Source organism: Lissotriton helveticus, chromosome 12 (assembly GCF_964261635.1).
Source record: "Lissotriton helveticus chromosome 12, aLisHel1.1, whole genome shotgun sequence".
Taxonomy (NCBI): Eukaryota; Metazoa; Chordata; class Amphibia; order Caudata; family Salamandridae; genus Lissotriton; species Lissotriton helveticus.
Window position 1 is genome coordinate 887,558,888 of NC_136073.1, and position 24,152 is coordinate 887,583,039.

The window sequence follows — 24,152 nt, forward strand, 5'->3', positions numbered from 1 at the left end:
ATCTGATTTCTCCCTGGCACAGGCGCACAATCAGGCTGACGAGCGCCACACACACACCTTTACGCCACAGTGCTAAGGGGCCTGGGTGAGTCTAGCATAGGTTTTTTACAGGAAGGGTACCCTTCAAGAACAAAACACTATACAGAGACAAACTCTAAAACTGTTCCCACCTTGGGTGCCTGCTCTAGAGTGTGGCGCAAGCGGCAAAAGAAAGGAGAAATAAAACGTGTTTCCCTTTAACATCTGCTTCAAAGTGGGGTTCATTTTTTGTGCACAAAGCTGTATACCAGTGTTAGACGATAGGGTTTTGTGCCAAAAACCATGAGTGGTTTCAAGGGACGCCGATGTACCACCCATGGATCGCCCCTTTGCCACAGGGTAACACCAAACAGCGCTTTGTGCTGCTTTGTGTTACCTTCAGACAGCCTTCCAGGGGAAAACAGGTTTTGCACTGGAAAGTAAAACCAACAAAAACATTTTGTGTTGGTTTGTGTCACTTTTGTGCAGTAAACCCAGTGCAAAAGGTTTGTAATCCTGGCTCTTAGTGTATAGTTAGTTGGGACCCACAGTGGTGACCTGAACTAGAGTCCCCCATTGGCCAGCGGCAGGTGTCCCATCTCTTCAGTTATTCCCCCTGTACAGCTGGTGATGGGTGGTTTGTAGCTGTGGTCTGGTACAGTTCTGGGTGATGGAGGTGGTCTGTAGTGGTTTAGTTGTTTATAAGTATCAGAGGGACAAGCAGCATAAGGGGGTTACTATGCACCATGTTTGGGTTACATTCGCTGCAGACACTAAGGCCTACATGTATCAAGATTCCATTTTGCAAATCTTAAATAGCGATTTTTAGCGAATCGCTATTTAGAATTCGCAAAATGGAATGTATGTAAAAAATCGCTTTTTTTTGCGATTCCTTATTAATCTTTATTTGCGAATTCGCATTTTGCGAATTCGCAAATAAGGAACAATTTCCCATGCATTCCTATGGGCCAGGAGGCCCATAGGAATGATTGTGAAGTAATTTTCAAATTGCGAATTCGCAATTTGCTAATCGCAATTTGAGAATTATTTCAAGGGTGCAGGGGTGTCTCATGGACACCCTGCTGCACCCCTGAAACTTACATGTGTGTGCATATGGTGCACATACATGCCCTATGGGCGGGCATGTATGTGTGTCACATGCCACCTTCAAAATTGTCATATTTAGGTTTTTGAAAGGATTTCGCAAATTAACACGAACCTCAAGTTGGTGTTAATTTGCGATTCCTTAACCTGAATTTGCAATTTAAAAAAGTTTCATACATGGCATTTAAGGAATCGCAAAATTGCGATTCCTTAAATGCTTAAGCAAAATAAGGAATCGCAATTTTTTGCGGTTCCTTATTTTGCTAATTTCACATACATTCCAAAAGATGCAAAATGTCCGTTTGTGATTCGTTAAGGCCGAAATTCTGCGAATTTCGGCCTTAACGAATCGCAAAAGACTTGATACATCTAGGCCTAAGTGTTATGGTATTAGTATTAGTGAAGGGAGGAGAGTTATGTAAGAAGTTGCATCACCATATAACACCCATCTAGACACAGGTCAGCCCTTCATAACTTTCCTGGACATTTAAAGTTGTTTGGGGCAGATTTACAAGCCCCTTGCGCCTCTTATACGCCGCTATTGCGCCACGTTTGTGCAAAAGATGCGCCATGCTGCGGGGTATTTACAATGTGACGCATCTGAGAGATGCGTCACGTTGTAAAGCCCTGCTCCAGAAGTAGGCGTTCCTGCGCGGGGGGGGGGGCGTTCCGGCGCAGGAACGCCTCCTAAAAGCGGCTGAGTGAAATCTATAAGATTTCACTCAGTCACTTGTGAGCCCATGCTGCGTCAAACCCCTGTGGCTACTTGAAGCAGACGTAAGGATTGACGCAGCATTGTAAAGATAGGGCACCCCAGAGCATTGCTGGAGCTGCGTCGCGCTTGCGACGCACCTCCAGCAATGCACCGCCTTTACGGGTGCGCTGCATTGTAAATGCGGGGCATCCATGGTGGCGGAGCCGTGGCGCACAATAGCTGGCGCATCACTGCTGATATGCAGGGATGCGCCAGTTATTGTAAATCTGCCCCTAAGTGTACAAGGGAGTTTTCTGGTTGGGCTGTTGCATTTCTAGGACCTGGCGTTGGTTGAGCCCTGTGGTGCTTCTAAAGCCCATGTGGTGACTTCTAAAGCCTTCGAAAGCCCTGTGGCGGCTTCTAAAGGCCCGTGGTGGCTTATGAAGCCCTGTGGTGGCTTATGAAGCCCTGTGGTGGCTTATGAAGCCCTTTTGTTGTCTTTTAAAGCCCTGTTGTGTCTTTTAAAGCCCTGTGGTGGCTTCTAAAGCCCTGTGGTGGCTTATGAAGCCCTGTGGTGGCTTCTAAAGCCCTGGGGTGGTTTCTTCTAAAGCCCTGTGGTGTCTTCTAAAGCCCTGTGGTGGCTTATGAAGCCCTGTGGTGGCTTATGAAGCCCTGTGGTGTCTTCTAAAGCCCTGTGTTGTCTTCTAAAGCCCTGTGGAGGCTTCTAAAGCCCTGTGGTGTCTTCTAAAGCCCTGTGGAGGCTTCTAAGGCCCTGTGGAGGCTTCTAAGGCCCTGTGGTGGCTTGTCAAGCCCTGTGGCGGCTTCTAAAGCCCCATGGTGGCTTACAAAGCCCTGTGGTGTCTTTTAAAGCCCTGTGGTGGCTTCTAAAGCCCTGTGGTGTCTTCTAAAGCCCTGTGGTGGCTTCTAAAACCCTGTGGTGGCTTCTAAAACCCTGTAGTGGCTTTTAAAGTCCTGTGGTGTTTTCTAAAGCCCTGCGGTGGTTTCTTTAGCCCATGTGGTGACTTCTAAAGCCCTGTGGTGTCTTCTAAAGCCCTGTGGTGTCTTCTAAAGCCATGTAGTCGCTTCTAAAGCCCTGTGGTGTCTTCCAAAGCCCTGTGGTGGCTTCTAAAGCCCTGTGGTGGCTTCTAAAGCCCTGTGGTGGCTTCTTAAGCCCTGTGGTGGCTTCTTAAGCCCTGTGGTGTTTTCTAAAGCCCTGTGGTGTCTTCTAAAGCCCCGTGGCGGCTTCTAAAGATCTGTGATGGCTTTTAAAGCCCTGTGGTGGCTTCTAAAGCCCTGTGGTGGCTTTTAAAGCCCTGTGGTGGCTTCTTAAGCTCTGTGGTGTCTTCTAAAGCCCTGTGGTGTCTTTTAAAGCCCTGTGGTGGCTTTTAAAGCCCGTGTGGTGGCTTCTAAAGCCCCTTGGTGGCTTCTTAAGCCCTGTGGTGGCTTCTAAAGCCCTGTGGTGTCTTTTAAAGCCCTGTGGTGTCTTTTAAAGCCCTTGTTGTGGCTTCTGGAGGCCGTGTGAAGTTTTCTTGAGGTCACCAGGTTGAGGTGAGGGTTCAACAGGAGAGTATCGGGCTCCTACCCAAAGGTCACGACCTGGGACAGGACGATTCATTCTTTAAATGTGTTATTAGTACAGTGCCTGCTCCCAGCGGTCGCGCTTCGAAGCGCTGCGTGCCAGAAGCAGAGGCGCACAGGCCGGTGTCTTGATGGCCCCCGTGAGATTGGAGCTCGGAAGGGCGTGGGTGGGCCGGGTGGGGCGCGATAAGACGGGCCGCCCTCTCACTGGCATTGGTGTGTCTCCCGCAGGCTGCAGTCTCTTCTGAGAGGCGCTTCGAGGTCAAGGCATGGACTCCGTGAAGTCACTCTTCGCCAGTGAGGTAAGGAGACCTGCGCTCTCCCCGCTCTGAGCTGAGGCCCCCGGGGCCCTCTTTTGTTCCCCTCTCCCCGGTCCCTCTCTCCTGTTCCCCTCTCCCCGGGGCCCTCTCTTCTGTTTCTCCTCTCCCCCGGGGCCCTCTCTTCTTGTCTTCTCTCCCCGGCCTCTCTCTTGTTCCCCCTCTCTCCGGGCCCCTCTCTTCTGTTTCTCCTCTCCCCCCCCCCCCCCCGAGCCCCTCTCTTCTCTTCTCCTCCCCCGGGTCCCTCTCTCCTGTTCTCCTCCCCCGGGTCCCTCTCTTCTGTTCTCCTCTCCCCAGGCCCCTCTGTTCTGTTCTCCTCTCCCCGGGCCCTTCTCTACTGTTCACCTCCCCCGGGTCCCTCTGTTCTGTTCTCCTCCCCTGGGTCCCTCTCTTCTGTTCTCCTCTCTCCGGTCCCTCTCTTCTGTTTCTCCTCTCCCCCCCCCCCCCCGAGCCCCTCTCTTCTGTTTCTCCTCTCCCCGGTCCCTCTCTTCTTTCCTTCTCTCCCCCGGGGCCCTCTCTTCTGTTTCTCCTCTCCCCGGGGCCCTCTCTTCTTGTCTTCTCTCCCCGGCCTCTCTCTTGTTCCCCCTCTCTCCGGGCCCCTCTCTTCTGTTTCTCCTCTCCCCCCCCCCCCCGAGCCCCTCTCTTCTGTTCTCCTCCCCCGGGTCCCTCTCTCCTGTTCTCCTCCCCCGGGTCCCTCTCTTCTGTTCTCCTCTCCCCAGGCCCCTCTGTTCTGTTCTCCTCTCCCCTGGCCCCCTCTCTACTGTTCACCTCCCCCGGCCCCTCTGTTCTGTTCTCCTCTCCCCGGGCCCTTCTCTACTGTTCACCTCCCCCGGGCCCCTCTGTTCTGTTCTCCTCCCCTGGGTCCCTCTCTTCTGTTCTCCTCTCTCCGGTCCCTCTCTTCTGTTTCTCCTCTTCCCCCCCCCCCCCGAGCCCCTCTCTTCTGTTCTCCTCCCCCGGGTCCCTCTCTCCTGTTCTCCTCCCCCGGGTCCCTCTCTTCTGTTCTCCTCTCCCCAGGCCCCTCTGTTCTGTTCTCCTCTCCCCTGGCCCCCTCTCTACTGTTCACCTCCCCCGGCCCCTCTGTTCTGTTCTCCTCTCCCCGGGCCCTTCTCTACTGTTCACCTCCCCCGGGCCCCTCTGTTCTGTTCTCCTCCCCCGGGTCCCTCTGTTCTGTTCTCCTCCCCTGGGTCCCTCTCTTATGTTCTCCTGTCTCCGGTCCCTCTCTTCTGTTCTCCTCTCCCCGGGCCCTCTCTTCTGTTCACCTCCCCCGGGCCCCTCTCTTCTGTTCTCCTCTCCCCGGTCCCTCTCTTCTGTTCTCCTCTACCCGGTCCCTCTCTTCTGTTCACCTCCCCCGGGCCCCTCTCTGCTGTTCTCCTCTCCTCGGGCCTCTCTCTACTGTTCACCTCCCCCGGGCCCCTCTGTTCTGTTCTCCTCTCCCCGGGCCCCTCTCTACTGTTCACCTCCCCCGGGCCCCTCTCTTCTGTTCTCCTCTTCCCGGTTCCTCTCTGCTGTTCTCCTCTCTCCGGTCCCTCTCTTCTGTTCTCCTCCCCCGGGTCCCTCTCTTCTGTTCTCCTCTCCCCAGTCCCTCTCATCTGTTCTCCTCCCCCGGGTCCCTCTCTTCTGTTCTCCTCTCCCCGGTCCCTCTCATCTGTTCTCCTCCCCCGGGTCCCTCTCTTCTGTTCTCCTCTCCCCGGTCCCTCTCTTCTGTTCTCCTCCCCCGGGTCCCTCTCTTCTGTTCTCCTCTCCCCGGTCTCTCTCATCTGCTCTCCTCCCCCGGGTCCCTCTCTTCTGTTCTCCTCTCCCCGGTCCCTCTCATCTGTTCTCCTCCCCCGGGTCCCTCTCGTCTGTTCTCCTCTCCCGGTCCCTCTCTTCTGTTCTCCTCCCCCGGGTCCCTCTCTTCTGTTCTCCTCCCCCGGGTCCCTCACTTCTGTTCTCCTCCCCCGGGTCCCTCTCTTCTGTTCTCCTGTTCTCCTCTCCCCGGTCCCTCTCTTCTGTTCTCCTCCCCCGGGTCCCTCTCTTCTGTTCTCCTCTCCCCGGTCTCTCTCATCTGCTTTCCTCCCCCGGGTCCCTCTCATCTGTTCTCCTCCCCCGGGTCCCTCTCTTCTGTTCTCCTCCCCCGGGTCCCTCTCTTCTGTTCTCCTCCCCCGGGTCCCTCTCTTCTGTTCTCCTCCCCGGGTCCCTCTCTTCTGTTCTCCTCTCCCCGGTCCCTCTCTTCTGTTCTCCTCCCCCGGGTCCCTCTCTTCTGTTCTCCTCTCCCCGGTCTCTCTCATCTGCTCTCCTCCCCCGGGTCCCTCTCATCTGTTCTCCTCCCCCGGGTCCCTCTCTTCTGTTCTCCTCCCCCGGGTCCCTCTCTTCTGTTCTCCTCCCCTGGGTCCCTCTCTTCTGTTCTCCTCCCCTGGTCCCTCTCTTCTGTTCTCCTCCCCCGGGTCCCTCTCATCTGTTCTCCTCTCCCGGTCCCTCTCTTCTGTTCTCCTCCCCCGGGTCCCTCTCTCCTGTTCTCCTCCCCCGGGTCCCTCTCTTCTGTTCTCCTCCCCCGGGTCCCTCTCTTCTGTTCTCCTCTCCCCGGTCCCTCTCTTCTGTTCTCCTCCCCCGGGTCCCTCTCTTCTGGTGTCCTCTCCCCGGTCTCTCTCATCTGCTCTCCTCCCCCGGGTCCCTCTCATCTGTTCTCCTTCCCCGGGTCCCTCTCTTCTGTTCTCCTCCCCCGGGTCCCTCTCTTCTGTTCTCCTCCCCCGGGTCCCTCTCTTCTGTTCTCCTCCCCGGGTCCCTCTCTTCTGTTCTCCTCTCCCCGGTCCCTCTCTTCTGTTCTCCTCCCCCGGGTCCCTCTCTTCTGTTCTCCTCTCCCCCGGTCTCTCTCATCTGCTCTCCTCCCCCGGGTCCCTCTCATCTGTTCTCCTCCCCCGGGTCCCTCTCTTCTGTTCTCCTCTCCCCGGTCCCTCTCTTCTGTTCTCCTCCCCCGGGTCCCTCTCTTCTGGTGTCCTCTCCCCGGTCTCTCTCATCTGCTCTCCTCCCCCGGGTCCCTCTCATCTGTTCTCCTTCCCCGGGTCCCTCTCTTCTGTTCTCCTCCCCCGGGTCCCTCTCTTCTGTTCTCCTCCCCCGGGTCCCTCTCTTCTGTTCTCCTCCCCGGGTCCCTCTCTTCTGTTCTCCTCTCCCCGGTCCCTCTCTTCTGTTCTCCTCCCCCGGGTCCCTCTCTTCTGTTCTCCTCTCCCCCGGTCTCTCTCATCTGCTCTCCTCCCCCGGGTCCCTCTCATCTGTTCTCCTCCTTCGGGTCCCTCTCTTCTGTTCTCCTCCCCCGGGTCCCTCTCTTCTGTTCTCCTCCCCCGGGTCCCTCTCTTCTGTTCTCCTCCCCGGGTCCCTCTCTTCTGTTCTCCTCCCCCGGGTCCCTCACTTCTGTTCTCCTCCCCCGGGTCCCTCTCTTCTGTTCTCCTCCCCGGGTCCCTCTCTTCTGTTCTCCTCCCCCGGGTCCCTCTCTTCTGTTCTCCTCTCCCGGTCCCTCTCTCATCTGCTCTCCTCCCCCGGGTCCCTCTCTTCTGTTCTCCTCTCCCCGGTCTCTCTCATCTGCTCTCCTCCCCCGGGTCCCTCTCATCTGTTCTCCTCCCCCGGGTCCCTCTCTTCTGTTCTCCTACCCTGGGTCCCTCTCTTCTGTTCTCCTCCCCCGGGTCCCTCTCTTCTGTTCTCCTCTCCCCGGTCCCTCTCTTCTGTTCTCCTCTCCCCGGATCCTCCGCGCCTGAGGCCTTATGTCTGCTCTCCTCCTCCTGCCCTCTGGGCCTGAGGCAGCGGGGCCCCTATACCCACCCCTCCTAGCCCGAGGGCCTCCACCCCCTCCTTCACTCCTACTCTGGGACCCTACCCTCCCTATTGTCTCCCCTTCATGATACTCACAGCCCCCCCCACCTTGTTCTCGTCTCATTTCCTCCTATCACGAGGCCTCCGAACCCTCGTGTCCTTCCCTCAGACCCCGTCTTGTCCTTGTCTATGCCTTTCGTCTGCTCTTCTCCTTCCCTTCTTTCCAACCTTCCTTTAAAGAGGCCCTCCTGAACCCCAAACCTTTCCTCCCTAGCCAGAGGTCCTCACCCTCTCTTCTCTTTCCCTTCCAAAAAGAGGCCCTCCTCAACTCAACTCCTTTCCTCTTTCAACCCTAGCCAGAGGTCCTCCTCCGCCTCTTCTCTTTTCCTTCCTCTCCGTGTCTTCTATAAAGAGGCCCTCCTTGACCCTACTCCTTTCCTCCTTCCTCCCTACCCAGAGGTCCTCCTCCGCCTCTTCTCTTTTCCTTCTTCTGCGTCATTTCTATAAAGAGACCCTTCTTAATCCTACTCCTTTCCTCCTCAGCCAGAAGTCCTCATCCCTTTCTTCTCCTCTTCCAAAAAGAGGCCCTCCTGAACCCTACTTCTTTCCTCTTTCCCCCATAGCCAGAGGTCCTCGCCCCTCTCTTCTTCTCCTCTATATCAAGACCCTCCTTAACTCTTCTTTTTTTCCCTTCCTACCTGGCCAGAGGTTCTCATCTGCCCTGTCCTGCTCTTGGCTTTTCTCTATGTTACTACACTCTCGCCCAATGTCTATTTCCTGCTCTCCCCATTTCTCCCCTTCTTCATCTCCTTATTTCTAGATTCCTGTTTCCTTCTTTTAGAATATCCCTATTTTGCCTTTTTTTTTACTATTTGGTTTAGTTTTTTTCACTTTCCTCCGCCTCCCTTCTTTCTATTGTTTCCCCATTCACATTTTTCCGATTTTCCATTTTTCTACGTCTCATTCTTACCCACTTATTTCTTTCCCGTTTCCTTGTTTGTTTCTTTCAGAATTTCCTATTTAAACCGATTTCTTCCCATGTGGTTTCTTTTTCTCCCGTTTCTTCTTTTCCCATTTCTTTTTTTATCGGTTTCCTCCATTCCCTGTTACCTTCATTCCATGCGTTTTCCTTATTTTTCCATTTTCTTAACAATACCAATTTTTCGTATCCATTGAGTGAACCTTTTGATGTTATTTCCATATTGCCAGTTTTTTCCCTATTCGGTCCTGTTCCTTTGTAGTTGTTTTACGACCACCCCTTCCACGGCACACCTGCCCAGCCCCTCTCTATGGTCTTCCACAGAACTATGATTGGATCAGACCAATCCTGTCAAACACACCTACCAGAGGTCAGGTGTCCAGGGACCATAGAGACCAGGGACCAGGGACTATCTGTCACCTATCACAGGTGACCAGGGACCATAGAGACCAGGGACCATCTGTCACACACCTACCACGGGTGACCAGGGACCATAGAGACCAGGGACCATCTGTCACACACCTACCACGGGCGACCAGGGACCATAGAGACCAGGGACCATCTGTCACACACCTACCACGGGTGACCAGGGACCATAGAGACCAGGGACCATCTGTCGCACACCTACCAGGGGTGTCCAGGGACCATAGAGACCAGGGACCATCTGTCACACACCTACCACGGGTGACCAGGGACCATAGAGACCAGGGACCATCTGTCGCACACCTACCACGGGTGACCAGGGACCATAGAGACCAGGGACCATCTGTCACACACCTACCAGGGGTGACCAGGGACCATAGAGACCAGGGACCATCTGTCACACACCTACCACGGGTGTCCAGGGACCATAGAGACCAGGGACCATGTGTCACACACCTACCACGGGTGACCAGGGACCATAGAGACCAGGGACCATCTGTCACACACCTACCAGGGGTGACCAGGGACCATAGAGACCAGGGACCGCCTGTCGCACACCTACCACGGGTGACCAGGGACGATAGAGACCAGGGACCATCTGTCACACACCTACCAGGGGTGACCAGGCACCATAGAGACCAGGGACCATCTGTCACACACCTACCAGGGGTGACCAGGGACCATAGAGACCAGGGACCGCCTGTCACTCACCTACCACCAGTAACCAGGGACCATAGAGACCAGGGACCATCAGTCTCACACCTACCAGGGGTGACCAGGGACCATAGAGACCAGGGACCATCTGTCACACACCTACCACCAGTAACCAGGGACCATAGAGACCAGGGACCATCTGTCACACACCTACCACCAGGAACCAGGGACCATAGAGACCAGGGACCACTTGTCACACACCTACCAGGGGTGACCAGGGACCATAGAGACCACGGACCACTTGTCACACACCTACCAGGGGTGACCAGGGACCATAGAGACCAGGGACCATCTGTCACACACCTACCAGGGGTGACCAGGGACCATAGAGACCAGGGACCACTTGTCACACACCTACCAGGGGTGACCAGGGACCATAGAGACCAGGGACCATAGAGACCAAGGACCGTCTGTCGCACACCTACCAGGGGTGACCAGGGACCATAGAGACCAGGGACCATCTGTCGCACACCTACCAGGGGTGACCAGGGACCATAGAGACCAGGGACCATCTGTCACACACCTACCAGGGGTGACCAGGGACCATAGAGACCAGGGACCACTTGTCACACACCTACCAGAGGTGACCAGGGACCATAGAGACCAGGGACCATCTGTCACACACCTACCAGGGGTGACCAGGGACCATAGAGACCAGGGACCATCTGTCGCACACCTACCAGGGGTGACCAGGGACCATAGAGACCAGGGACCATCTGTCACACACCTACCAGGGGTGACCAGGGACCATAGAGACTAGGTACCATCTGTCACACACCTACCACGGGTGACCAGGGACCATAGAGACCAGGGACCATCTGTCACACACCTACCAGGGGTGACCAGGGACCATAGAGACTAGGTACCATCTGTCACACACCTACCACGGGTGACCAGGGACCATAGAGACCAGGGACCACTTGTCACACACCTACCAGAGGTGACCAGGGACCATAGAGACCAGGGACCATCTGTCACACACCTACCAGGGCTGACCAGGGACCATAGAGACCAAGGACCGTCTGTCGCACACCTACCACGGGTGACCAGGGACCATAGAGACCAGGAACCATCTGTCACACACCTACCAGAGGTGACTAGGGACCATAGAGACCAGGGACCATCTGTCACACACCTACCACGGGTGTCCAGGGACCATAGAGACCAGGGACCATCTGTCACACTCCTACCAGGGGTGACTAGGGACCATAGAGACCAGGGACCGCCTGTCACTCACCTACCACGGGTGTCCAGGGACCATAGAGACAAGGGACCATCTGTCACCTACCAGGGGTGACCAGGGACCATAGAGACCAGGGACCATCTGTCACACACCTACCAGGGGTGACCAGGGACCATAGAGACCAGGGACCACTTGTCACACACCTACCAGGGGTGACCAGGGACCATAGAGACCAGGGACCATCTGTCACACACCTACCAGGCGTGACCAGGGACCATAGAGACTAGGGACCATCTGTCACACACCTACCAGGGGTGACCAGGGACCATAGAGACCAGGGACCATCTGTCACACACCTACCAGGGGTGACCAGGGACCATAGAGACCAGGGACCATCTGTCACACACCTACCAGGGGTGACCAGGGACCATAGAGACAAGGGACCATCTGTCACACACCTACCAGGGGTGTCCAGGGACCATAGAGACCAGGGACCATCTGTCACACACCTACCAGGGGTGACCAGGGACCATAGAGACTAGGGACCATCTGTCACACACCTACCAGGGGTGACCAGGGACCATAGAGACCAGGGACCATCTGTCACACACCTACCAGGGGTGACCAGGGACCATAGAGACCAGGGACCATCTGTCACACACCTACCAGGGGTGACCAGGGACCATAGAGACAAGGGACCATCTGTCACACACCTACCAGGGGTGTCCAGGGACCATAGAGACCAGGGACCATCTGTCACACACCTACCAGGGGTGTCCAGGGACCATAGAGACCAGGGACCATCTGTCACTCACCTACCACGGGTGACCAGGGACCATAGAGACCAGGGACCATCTGTCACACACCTACCACGGGTGTCCAGGGACCATAGAGACTAGGGACCATAGACCGTCTGTCACACACCTACCAGGGGTGACCAGGGACCATAGAGACCAGGGACCATAGACCCTCTGTCACACACCTACCAGGGATGACCAGGGACCATAGAGACCAGGGACCATAGACCGTCTGTCACACACCTACCACGGGTGTCCAGGGACCATAGAGACCAGGGACCATCTGTCACACACCTACCAGGGGTGACCAGGGACCATAGAGACCAGGGACCATCTGTCACACACCTACCAGGGGAGTCCAGGGACCATAGAGACCAGGGACCATCTGTCACACACCTACCAGGGGTGACCAGGGACCATAGAGACCAGGGACCATCTGTCACCTACCATGGGTGACCAGGGACCATAGAGACCAGGGACCATCTGTCACACACCTACCAGGGATGACCAGGGACCATAGAGACCAGGGACCATCTGTCACACACCTACCAGAGGTGACTAGAGACCATAGAGACCAGGGACCATCTGTCACACACCTACCACACAAAATTAAAATGTAATTTTTTTTATTTTAGTGGGGAATTTTGTTTATGCTATTTAAACTGGAGAATAATATGTTTAATGTAATTTAATATATTAACAATAGTTATATATTTGTTTAAAAGTGGTTTCTAGTTCCATATGATTCATTTATTTTGCAATTAAAATAAATATTTAATTGTAATTTACATTACTAGTCAACATTTAAATATTTTTACACGCGTTCCAAATTATATATAACTTTTGTTACTTTTTCCTGTAGTTTATCATGCGGCGATTTCGGCCACCATGATGGAGATCTCCCTATGATATAAATCAGTTTACCTTTCCGCACACATTACGATTAGGCCTCACGGTTTTATGGTATTTTTTTATTTATTTTTTACATTTCTGTCTGTATGTATTCATTTTTTTTGTCCATCCTATTGTTATACCTATTTCTTTTGTGTTTTGTGTTTTGAGAATAAGTGGAGTCATACAAAGCTATATATCCACATTTATTTAACTGATAAACATGCACTCATACCTTGATGCCTGCCACGTTCAGCAAATTAAGCAGCCAAATGCAACAAAACACTACTTCCACAGGTAAAATATGAACAACATTAACATATGCCTGTATTTAGAAAAAATAGGGTGGTCCAGGACGTACTACGTGTATTGTCACCGGACGAGATTTCAGTGAAGATCTATCTATATAAGCTTATACGCCATCCTGTAAGTACTTCCGGGTCACAGTAGAAGCTGAATACTAGAGAAAGGAGCTTACTAAGGTGTCCACTTGACTGCCAATATTGTATCCAAACATATTACATGCCTATATAGATAGATCTACACTGAAATCTGGTCCTGTGACAATACACGCAGTACGTCCTGGACCACGCTATTTTTAATTACATTTATAGGACAGAGTCAACTTGACACGTATTAGAAACATGGACTTCTACGTGTGCTTCAATAATTGTGTGACTTTTGGACTGACTTCATCGTCTGAAAAGAAAGTTTACTAGAAGGAAATCGTGTACCCGTTTCATACACAGATATCATAGCTTAAGGTCCGGGACTATGTTTAAGACCAGTGGGAACTTGCGCTTCAGGAGGCAACTTCTAAATAATAGGACGTACAGTTCCAAAAACTCACATATGACACCTTCATCTACACACAACGTTTGACAAAGTTTCTTCGAACACAGTATGGTTTTGCTGGGCTTACTGTATACAATCCATCATACCGTGGGACTCCTCGACATGAAGCCATTCATTGGTGCCATTACTTTCACCATTGCTAGCCTTGAAGAAGTAACTGTGTGACGAAACATGTGTCAGCGGTCAATCTGTTATAAATGTATAGAAAAATATAGAAATTTGCTCACTACATCCAATAAATAATTGAACTTTTACGTGAGTCCTTACTTTATTTAACTAACTACGGGGCATATTATCAGTGGCCAGCGATAAATATCGCTGGCCGTGCTTAAGGATATTTTTTTTATCGCAGGCTATCTCTGGATTTTATCGCCCTGGAAGCGTGTTATTTACAACGCGTTTCTCCAGGACGATAAGAATTCCAGAGATAGCGAAGTTATCGCCCTTTTGCAGGGAACACCGCTGGTTTTCCAGCGATGTTCCCTGCAAAACAGCAATAACCTTGCTGATACGACCCACAGGGTCGTATCAGCATAATCCACCCCAATGTTAGTGATAGGTAAGTCTGCATTTTTAGCAGGCGTTAGTTTTTGGAGAAAACAGCGGTTTTCTCCAAAAACTAACGTGTGCTAAAATGGTGGGGCAGCCTTGTAAATATCGCGATGTGAACAACAGTGATTATTGCAAGGTTGTCCATCCGGGGTACGCCCAGTGACGCCCACTTTGCACCTCATTAGAGATGCAGAGGGAGGCGTTAGGAAAAAGGGGGCTGGCATGCGATTTTGCATGTTAGCACCCTCTTGTAAATAGGGTGATAGTTTTAGCTCCGCTTTTTTGGATTTTTAAGCCAAAAAAACGGAGATAAAGCCCTTGTAAATATGCCCCCTACATCCTTTGGACTTCCATTGAGTGCTGTGGTATCTTTCCTAATCATGTGAACCTGACTATATTTACATGAGGGTTCGTCTGGAACAGTTTTACGTTGTCTACAATAAGGATCAATGTGCAACTGTTCTGTTTCATAAAACCCATCTCTCATATGTGCGTGTGTGTGTGTGATCAGAGCAGGGAGCTGTCTTATCCCTCATTGGGCTGGTGGCACATCACCCAGGGCAAACCCTCATGGGCTCCACTGGAGAGGCTCCACCCACCCAAGCATGTGTAAAGTAGCAGTACACTGACAACTCCGCCCTTGGTACTCTGGTGGAAATTCGAGCTTACCAGTCACAAATGGTTTCTACTGGATCCAGTTGCTGACTTCCGAGTCTTTGGATGTCAACTAAAGTGACATTAACACCAATTACATCTTGGAACTGGTTGGTACCTTTTATTTCACTTGTACAACTTCTCTTGATTTTTACGTTGGTCACATGTATTCCGATAGCCGTAAAGCGACTCATCGCAACTGTATCCAGGAGATGCAATTATTGACCAGGAGCATACATGCTAACATTAGGAGGTTCTCTTGGAGGGCCATCTTGGTAGCAGAAGAACAGATTTCAACTCCTCATGGAAGTGCAGTAGCCAGAGGCAGCATCAGCACCACGTAGAGGTAGCCAGGTATAGCATCTACTACCCAAGGATTGCCTGGGAAACAGACTCCACCCTGTGATGTCATCAGGGGTCAAAGAGAAGGCAATGCCCCTCCCACTATCTCAGCTATTTTTGCGAACTTAGGGCCATATTATCAAGAAAGGGCGATACATTATCGCCGCTTTTATCGGCAGGAAACTGCAGCTAAAGCGGTTGATAATGGGCTTGATAATATGCCCTTGTGAATTCCCATAGAAGCCCAGGTTCTGGTGTTAACCTGGGCTTCTATGGGAATTCACAAGGGCATATTATCGAGCCCATTATCAACCGCTTTAGCGGCAGTTTCCTGCCGATAAAAGCGGCGATAATATATCACCCTTTCTTGATAATATGGCCCTGACTTCCACGGGAAAGAATTTAAACAAACACAATAGGAAAACGAATGTCTGTCATGGAAAATCCATAAAGTAGATGGTTTGGAATTATGGGAAGACTTATGTATGTATGTGGTATTTGTGTAGCATAAACCTATCCAAAAGGCAACAGAGTGATTTCCAAGACATCAGGGGACAGGGGTTAACAGGAAACAAAATCACAAAACACCAGCCTTACATCTTTCCCTTTGTGTCTTGGCGCACCTTCAGTGATAAAGAATAACAACACTTCTATAGCACAACTTTGGGGAGTGCATTCTTTGTCTACCACAGAAATAACCCATCAGAAGAGCATGACCAATGACAGACAGGTTTTCAACCACCTCCCACCCCATTTGCTCTCATGTTTTCTGTTGATATTGCCTGATGTGTGTTCCCCACAACCTCCTTTGAGGATCTGACCACCTCCATTCTGCTCTTCCAACTCAGGGCTCCAACCCAAAGTCGCGTCACTCTTACTCCGTCTACAAGAACGTCGACGAGCACGAGGCGAACGGCGTGGAGGTGAGGATGGATCACGAAGAAGAGATGGAGAGCTCCTTCGTCAGGGAGATGGCGTCCACGCTGGTCGCGCAGAAGAACCAGAACCGCAGGAAGCCTATCCTCTACCTCATCCTCTTCGCACTGGTCGTCTTTCTTTTTGGTGAGAATTGAAACATGGTTCCCTGGTGGAAGAGCACACAAAAATACCATAAAAAGGACTGAGTGACTGGAAAGTGCACGCGCGGTGTGGAAGCACGACCAGCGTGTAAGTGCATGCACGGTGTGGAAGCACATGACCTGCATGTGTGTGTGCATAAACTTCATGGAAGCAAATGGCCAGCAACACGTAAATACATGTGAGGTGTGGAAACGCATGACCATGATGTAAGCGTATAAGCCATGTTGAAGCACATGATCCGCATAGAAGTGCAAGAGCGGTGTGGAATCACATGTCCACCAATAAGATGCATGGGCAGTGTAGAAGCACTTTAAGAATGTGCTAAGAATTGCGTGGACATCGTGGAAACACATGATCCGGGTGTAACTGCTTGACTTGAATTAAGTGCATGAGTAGTGTGTAAAGGCATGAGTGACATGGAGGCACACGACTAGCGGTAACGGCCTGAGCTCTGTTTAGGTGCATAGTATGTCAGTGAATGAGCGACATGGATGTGCATGGACACTATCGAACCGTGTGATTCGTGTGGAAGAACAGAGTAGCAGGTCCCTGAGGAATGTGGGTAAGGATGAGCAGTGTAAAAACATATGAACAACTTGGGCATGTATGAACTATGTTGAAATATATGCAGCACGTGACAAGAGCGCGAGTAACGTGGGAAGTGCGTGGTTGGTGAGCAATTGTATGAGCTGAGTGTGGAAGCACTTGATTACTGTGTTAACATGATCTGCATAGAAGTGCATGAACAGTGTTGAAGCCCATGAGAAGTGTGGGAAGGCTTGAACATTGTGGAAAGTGCACAAGTGGCCCGCGAGTGCATTGGAAGCGTAGGGATGCCAAAGGTGTATAGTACCTGAGGAATGTGGACATGTATGTGCAGAGTGTGGGTATGCATAAGCACCATGGAATAATATCTATGGAGTGAGAGTGCTTTGCAATCAGGTATCACACAAAGTGTAAGTTGGAAAAATGTATACATGTTTTTGGGCGACATAAGGCGGCTTGGTATCCATTCAAAGATGGCCGCCCTGTTTTGCTTCAGTGATGCGCAGGCCTGGGTTCCATCTTTGGAGGAATAACATGGAAATTAACAAGGCCCATTGGCAGAAGAAATAATGCACATTTCTGGAGAACTTGTATTGTAGGTGTAACCCGCTTAAACATGCCACTATATAGTACCAGGTAGCATTGTGTTATGGCCTCGCAAGACTTTCTTCCCCGGTCCGAAGAGCAGTATTCCATAAACCGCCTTTTTGTAATCCAAGCGCATTGATACCAAGTTGTAGACATGGACCAAATGTTCTAGGAGGGAGCAGACAACTCCCTTATGTGTCTCCCGCCATAATTCCGTATTGTGAGACAAGTCACAAACTGTGCCCCAAAGACCAACACGTTCAGGCTTCTGGAAAGAAATGCATCCTGGTTGTGTCTCGATTCTGTTTTGGTGATATTTCATTCCTAATAGGAAGCTGGGCATTCCCTGCCACATCTCAGGCCCTTTGGTGGGCGCAGCAATCATGATCACAACCTTGTCATGTTCTGAAGACGAGGATAATTGACTCCGTCTTAGAGGACGGAAGAAAGACCCTAGGACACTCTGGAGAGAGGGGTCAAAGTTGAGGTGTGAACTTAGTGCCAATATCAGCAACACTCCCCATCCCACATACAGCAATATTACTAGGAAATAATCCACACAACACCTTGTTTGTGGAGAAAATTGCTGCAGGTTTATTTGCATACCAAATATGCCAACATGGTGGGTTATTTTACGGGCGATCCAAGGGCAGGCAGCCCCTCCGCTGCCTGCCCGCCTGATGAGCCAAATTACACCATGGCCGTCGCCAATCGGTGCTTACCAATTTTCGGGGAGGGGATAACCCCTCCCACCGGTGGATTGCCAGTTCACCCCCTTACTCACGCCCCAAAGGGGCGGAGTGTTCCAGGCAACCCCCGGTTGCTCAGGCTTACAACGGCCCGTAGGACTAAAGGGGTGCTGTCGCTCCTCCAGGGTCCAGCGCGAGGACTTGCTGGGGAATTTGTCCTTTGCACCCTTTGTGCTCCTGAAGAGGGTACCCCTGAGTACCTTTCCCCCTCTGGATCGCCCTTTAACTCCGCCTGCAACACAAAATAACAAGTTAGAACACCTCTCCCACCCCACCCTTGCACTTAAGCGGTAGGGAGGGAAGCGGCGTCAAGGGCAGCGACAAAGAGGCCGCCAGGTGGGTGAGAATAGGCTCACCCCCTCTGGACTGGAAGTGACGCTGCGTGCTGATCCCTAGGGGGACCCACAACGCTGGACAGTCTTGTGTGCCCTCATGCGGCACTAAGGCGGCCGCCCTCTTATGAGGGTCCCCTTCGTGGACCACGGGCAGCCAACAGAGCCCATGTGCCCACAACACAGCCTTACAGAGGTGAACTCGCTCCACAGAGTGTAACCTTACGCATAGGCGTGGACTGTGAAACAACATAGCCATACAAAAAATACTTTAGGATTCCGACATTAAGTGTATATGACATGCAAACGTACTATAGGAAAACTAAAATCGAAATGCGAAGTACTGATACAGAAGACCCAAAATTATGATGGAAAGACAAAAATGCCCGCTTTATTTATTCATCCAAACAGTAGTCTGTCACACTAGCAACCACCCGAAAAATAGTCCTGTATCAGCAAGCACCCCTCAAAGTCACCAGCCTGCCACATATGGGTTATTTCTTCCATTATTTGTGCAGATGTTGTGTGAAGTGCTGTGTGTTGTCGTGCAGCTACTTCATAGCGCTACGGTTTGATCAGGTCAGTACAGGACCTGTAGAGGGCATGTCAAAGTGGTGTCAATGAAGGGGGGTCCCAGTCTTGTATTCTACGTCATTACCCTTTACAAATTGAGCTCAATTATAAAAAAAAGACTTTGGGCCCCATTCACAAAAGTAATCTGAGACAAAATCTGAACTTTACGACTTTTGGTATTCACAAAAGGCATTTAGGAGTAGTAAAGTTAGGATTTTCTCTTAAGTTTGTCTTAAGTTTTGGTCTTAAGACAAAATCCTAACTTAAGTTAAACTTAAGTTTAACTTAAGTTAGGATTTTGTCTTAATCCTAACGTTACTACTACTGAATGCCTTTTGTGAATACCGTAAGTAGTAAAGTTAGGATTTTGTCTCAGAATACTTCTGTGAATCGGGCCCCGCTTCTTTCAGATTTGATCTGTTCCTTGTTGTGCATGTAAATCAGTTCATCCCTCAAGCCTGGGTTCAGGACATTTCAGAACCGTGGCCCCCTGGGACCTTCCTCCATGTTTCAGCCATTTGAAGACTCTTTGGGGAATCAGCTGTACACTTCTTAAACAATAGCACGCGTGTGAACAACCGCAGGGTACAATGGCCCTTACCTCTAACAATGTCTAATGCACCCCCCGGAATATATTAACACCTTGAAAAAATCATTAAGAATCTGCAATCTGCAGGAAAGTCTTTATATACAGGAAACGTGAGCCCGCCACTTTCATTTTACGTTGGCATCCATTTTAAGATTTGTTCGCGAGTCAACGACCTCTCACGTTGGCCGCCATTTTGAAGCGGTTGCTTTCTTACATTGACATTAGCCTCTTTCACTCTCTTCAGCTTTCGTCTTCGGATACCTGGCCTTCCGAGGATCCTGCCGGAGCTGTGGTGACCCGCAGAGCGATGACGGTGTGTCGGGGACCTACGATGGGTACGAATCGGAGCAGGGCGGCCAGACCCTCTACTGGGGAGACCTGAAGGAAATGTTTCAGAAGTTCCTGAACGACGGCCAAGAGTTTGAGAAGAACATCAGGTGCGTTTTGAGATGGCCTCCTCCATTCAGGCGCGCAACGCCCATAGGGCTCAAAGGGCTTCAGCCCCCCATTTCGCCCCCATCATGTCAGCCCGGGCTGAGACAGCTTCCACACCCAGGTCTTGAGCTGCTGAGGGCTGGCAGGTCTGGAGGTCTTATCACAGCCGCACCCGAGTCCTTCACAGGTCTTTAAAAGACCATTTACAGGCATATGCATCAAAGTAAATACCGGGAGCAAAGGGGCAGATTTTGCTCCCGGTATTTTTGCATTTGGGATGCATCATCCCAAATGCAAAAATCGCAATTTAAGGAATCTCTGAATTGAGATTCCTTAAATTGCGATTCATTAAAGGAATCCCAAATTGTGATTCCTTAAATGCAATGCATGGAAGTCAAAAAAATTGCGAATTCGCTAATAGGAGTAGCAAATTACCATGAAGTTGTACTTCATGGTAATTTGCTAAAACTTTGAAAAAAGCACTTTTGTGCATTTTTCAAAGTTTCATGTTGCGCACACACATGCCCTTAAGGAATGTGTGTGTGCAACATATGTGCAGAGATCAATTTCAGGGGGTGCAACAGGGTGTCATTTTGACACCCTTGCACCCTTGAAATTGCATGAGCAATTTGTGAGTACCTACTGGTACTCGCAAATTGCTCATGCAATCTCCAGTTCATTCCTATGGGCCTATAGGCCCATAGGAATGAATGGTACAGCATTCCTTAATTGTGACTAGCAATTAGCGAGTAGCAATTAAGGAATGTTTAGGAATCGCTATTTTAATAGCGATTCCTACATGCATGGGCTTTCGCTATTCCTAAATAACGATTCCTTAAAAATCGCTATTTAGGAATAGCAAAAGGCTACGTTGATGCATCTGCCAGTTACTTGTTAACAAGGCTTTGTTGTATTTTCACCCATTCCTAGAGCCCCTGCATCTCCACTCTGCCTATTCCTTAAAGCTGCAAATTCTTTTTGCTGCCATAGTGTGAGAATGCATTTCCTGATAAGTAACCTTAGGCCTTGTTTTCTTTCCAGTTTTATACAGCTCGAACTCCACCCGAAGGTATTGAGGCACTTTTGCATGAAAACCAATTACAATATACAGGGGCACATTGCTGAAAGTATTAGCCCCCTCCCCGAAATCTGGCTCCAGTTGCACCCCTGCTTCCATTAGTGGTGGCCCTCAGAGTGTTGAACTGTCAGAAGAGAATGTTGTCACCAAGACCATTGGCAACACTCAGTGGATTTCTGCAGGTTAAGGGTTTGAATTTCAGCAGCTCGGTTCCACCTTTTATATTTCAGAGGTCACTGAATTGAGTACTGGCCCCATCACATCTAGTTTGGGGGGACTCCAGAGACTGACAGTGGCACATACGTTCTTTGGCCTCTTGGACGGGACATGCCCAGGATTTGTGCCCATGGGTGTTGAGTTTTCTAATCCTAGGGCTTCCTGAGCTCAGCGCTGGCAGAGCGATGCATCGCCCTTCAGCACTAGAAATTAATGGGGGCTGGGGATTGGCAGAGGGATGAGGAGCTTGTCAGCTCTAGAAATGAATGGGGGCTGGGGATTGGCAGAGGGATGAGGAGCTTGTCAGCTCTAGAAATGAATGGGGGCTGGGGATTGGCAGAGCGATGCAGAGCCCTTCAGCTCTAGAAATGAATGGGGGCTGGGGATTGGCAGAGGGATGCAGAGCCTGTCAGCACTAGAAATGAATGGGGGCTGGGGATTGGCAGAGGGATGAGGAGCTTGTCAGCTCTAGAAATGAATGGGGGCTGGGGATTGGCAGAGTGATGCAGAGCCCTTCAGCTCTAGAAATGAATGGGGGCTGGGGATTGGCAGAGGGATGAGGAGATCTTCAGCTCTAGAAATGAATGGGGGCTGGGGATTGGCAGAGGGATGAGGAGCTTGTCAGCTCTAGAAATGAATGGGGGCTGGGAATTGGCAGAGTGATGCAGAGCCCTTCAGCTCTAGAAATGAATGGGGGCTGGGGATTGGCAGAGGGATGAGGAGCACTTCAGCTCTAGAAATGAATGGGGGCTGGGGATTGGCAGAGGGGTGAGGAGCTTGTCAGCTCTAGAAATTAATGGGGGCTGGGGATTGGCAGAGGGATGCAGAGCCTGTCAGCTCTAGAAATGAATGAGGGCTGGGGATTGGCAGAGTGATGCAGAGCCTTTCAGCTCTAGAAATGAATGGGGGCTGGTAATTGGCAGAGTGATGCAGAGCCCTTCAGCTCTAGAAATGAATGGGGGCTGGGGATTGGCAGAGGGATGCAGAGCCTGTCAGCTCTAGAAATGAATGAGGGCTGGGGATTGGCAGAGGGATGCAGAGCCTTTCAGCTCTAGAAATGAATGAGGGCTGGGGATTGGCAGAGTGATGCAGAGCCCTTCAGCTCTAGAAATGAATGGGGGCTGGGGATTGGCAGAGGGATGCAGAGCCTGTCAGCTCTAGAAATGAATGAGGGCTGGGGATTGGCAGAGGGATGCAGAGCCTTTCAGCTCTAGAAATGAATGGGGGCTGGGAATTGGCAGAGTGATGCAGAGCCCTTCAGCTCTAGAAATGAATGGGGGCTGGGGATTGGCAGAGGGATGAGGAGCACTTCAGCTCTAGAAATGAATGGGGGCTGGGGATTGGCAGGGGGATTAGGAGCTTGTCAGCTCTAGAAATGAATGGGGGCTGGGGATTGGCAGAGTGATGCAGAGCCTTTCAGCTCTAGAAATGAATGGGGGCTGGGGATTGGCAGAGGGATGAGGAGCTTGTCAGCTCTAGAAATGAATGGGGGCTAGGGATTGGCAGAGTGATGCTGAGCCCTTCAGCTCTAGAAATGAATGGGGGCTGGGGATTGGCAAAGGGATGAGGTGCTTGTCAGCTATAGAAATGAATGGGGGCTGGGGATTGGCAGAGTGATGCAGAGCCCTTCAGCTCTAGAAATGAATGGGGGCTGGGGATTGCCAGAGGGATGCAGAGCCTGTCAGCTCTAGAAATGAATGAGGGCTGGGGATTGGCAGAGGGATGCAGAGCCTGTCAGCTCTAGAAATGAATGGGGGCTGGGGATTGGCAGAGGGATGCAGAGCACTTCAGGTCTAGAAATGAATGGGGGCTGGGGATTGGCAGAGGGATGAGGAGCTGGTCAGCTCTAGAAATGAATGGGGGCTGGGGATTGGCAGAGGGATGCAGAGCCTGTCAGCTCTAGAAATGAATGAGGGTGGGGATTGGCAGAGGGATGCAGAGCCTGTCAGCTCTAGAATTGAATTGGTACTTGGGATTGGCAGAGTGATGCAGAGCCCTTCCGCTCTGGAAATGAATGGGGGCTGGGGATTGGCAGAGTGATGCAGAGCCCTTCAGCTCTAGAAATGAATGGGGGCTGGGGATTGGCAGAGGGATGCAGAGCCTGTCAGCTCTAGAAATGAATGAGGGCTGGGGATTGGCAGAGGGATGCAGAGCCTGTCAGCTCTAGACATGAATGGGGGCTGGGGATTGGCAGAGTGATGCAGAGCCCTTCAGCTCTAGAAATGAATGGGTACTTGGGATTGGCAGAGTGATGCAGAGCCCTTCAGCTCTAGAAATGAATGGGGACTGGGGATTGGCAGAGTGATGCAGAGCCCTTCAGCTCTAGAAATGAATGGGGGCTGGGGATTGGCAGAGGGATGCAGAGCCTGTCAGCTCTAGAAATGAATTAGGGCTGGGGATTGGCAGAGGGATGCAGAGCCTGTCAGCTCTAGAAATGAATGAGGGCTGGGGATTGGCAGAGGGATGCAGAGCATGTCAGCTCTAGAAATGAATGGGGGCTGGGGATTGGCAGAGTGATGCAGAGCCCTTCAGCTCTAGAAATGAATGGGTACTTGGGATTGGCAGAGTGATGCAGAGCCCTTCAGCTCTAGAAATGAATGGGGGCTGGGGATTGGCAGAGTGATGCAGAGCCCTTCAGCTCTAGAAATGAATGGGGGCTGGGGATTGGCAGATGGATGAGGAGCCTGTCAGCTCTAGAAATGAATGGGGGCTGGGGATTGGCAGAGGGATGCAGAGCCTGTCAGCTCTAGAAATGAATGAGGGCTGGGGATTGGCAGAGGGATGCAGAGCCTGTCAGCTCTAGACATGAATGGGGGCTGGGGATTGGCAGAGTGATGCAGAGCCCTTCAGCTCTAGAAATGAATGGGTACTTGGGATTGGCAGAGTGATGCAGAGCCCTTCAGCTCTAGAAATGAATGGGGGCTGGGGATTGGCAGAGTGATGCAGAGCCCTTCAGCTCTAGAAATGAATGGGGACTGGGGATTGGCAGAGGGATGCAGAGCCTGTCAGCTCTAGAAATGAATGAGGGCTGGGGATTGGCAGAGGGATGCAGAGCCTGTCAGCTCTAGAAATGAATGAGGGCTGG

At 51.4% G+C, this 24,152-nt stretch overlaps 1 protein-coding gene across 1 annotated transcript in view; it reads left to right on the plus strand.

The window, feature by feature from the left end:
• The window catches only part of TFR2 (transferrin receptor 2), a 168,045-nt gene that overhangs the window by 91,620 nt on the left and 52,273 nt on the right, over window positions 1-24,152 (plus strand). Inside the window, exons 2-4 of the mRNA XM_078669811.1 lie at window positions 3,626-3,696; window positions 15,730-15,943; window positions 19,583-19,775. Coding sequence (XP_078525937.1) covers window positions 3,664-3,696; window positions 15,730-15,943; window positions 19,583-19,775 — 440 coding nt within the window. The 5' untranslated portion in view covers window positions 3,626-3,663. The remainder of the gene's footprint in view (window positions 1-3,625; window positions 3,697-15,729; window positions 15,944-19,582; window positions 19,776-24,152) is intronic.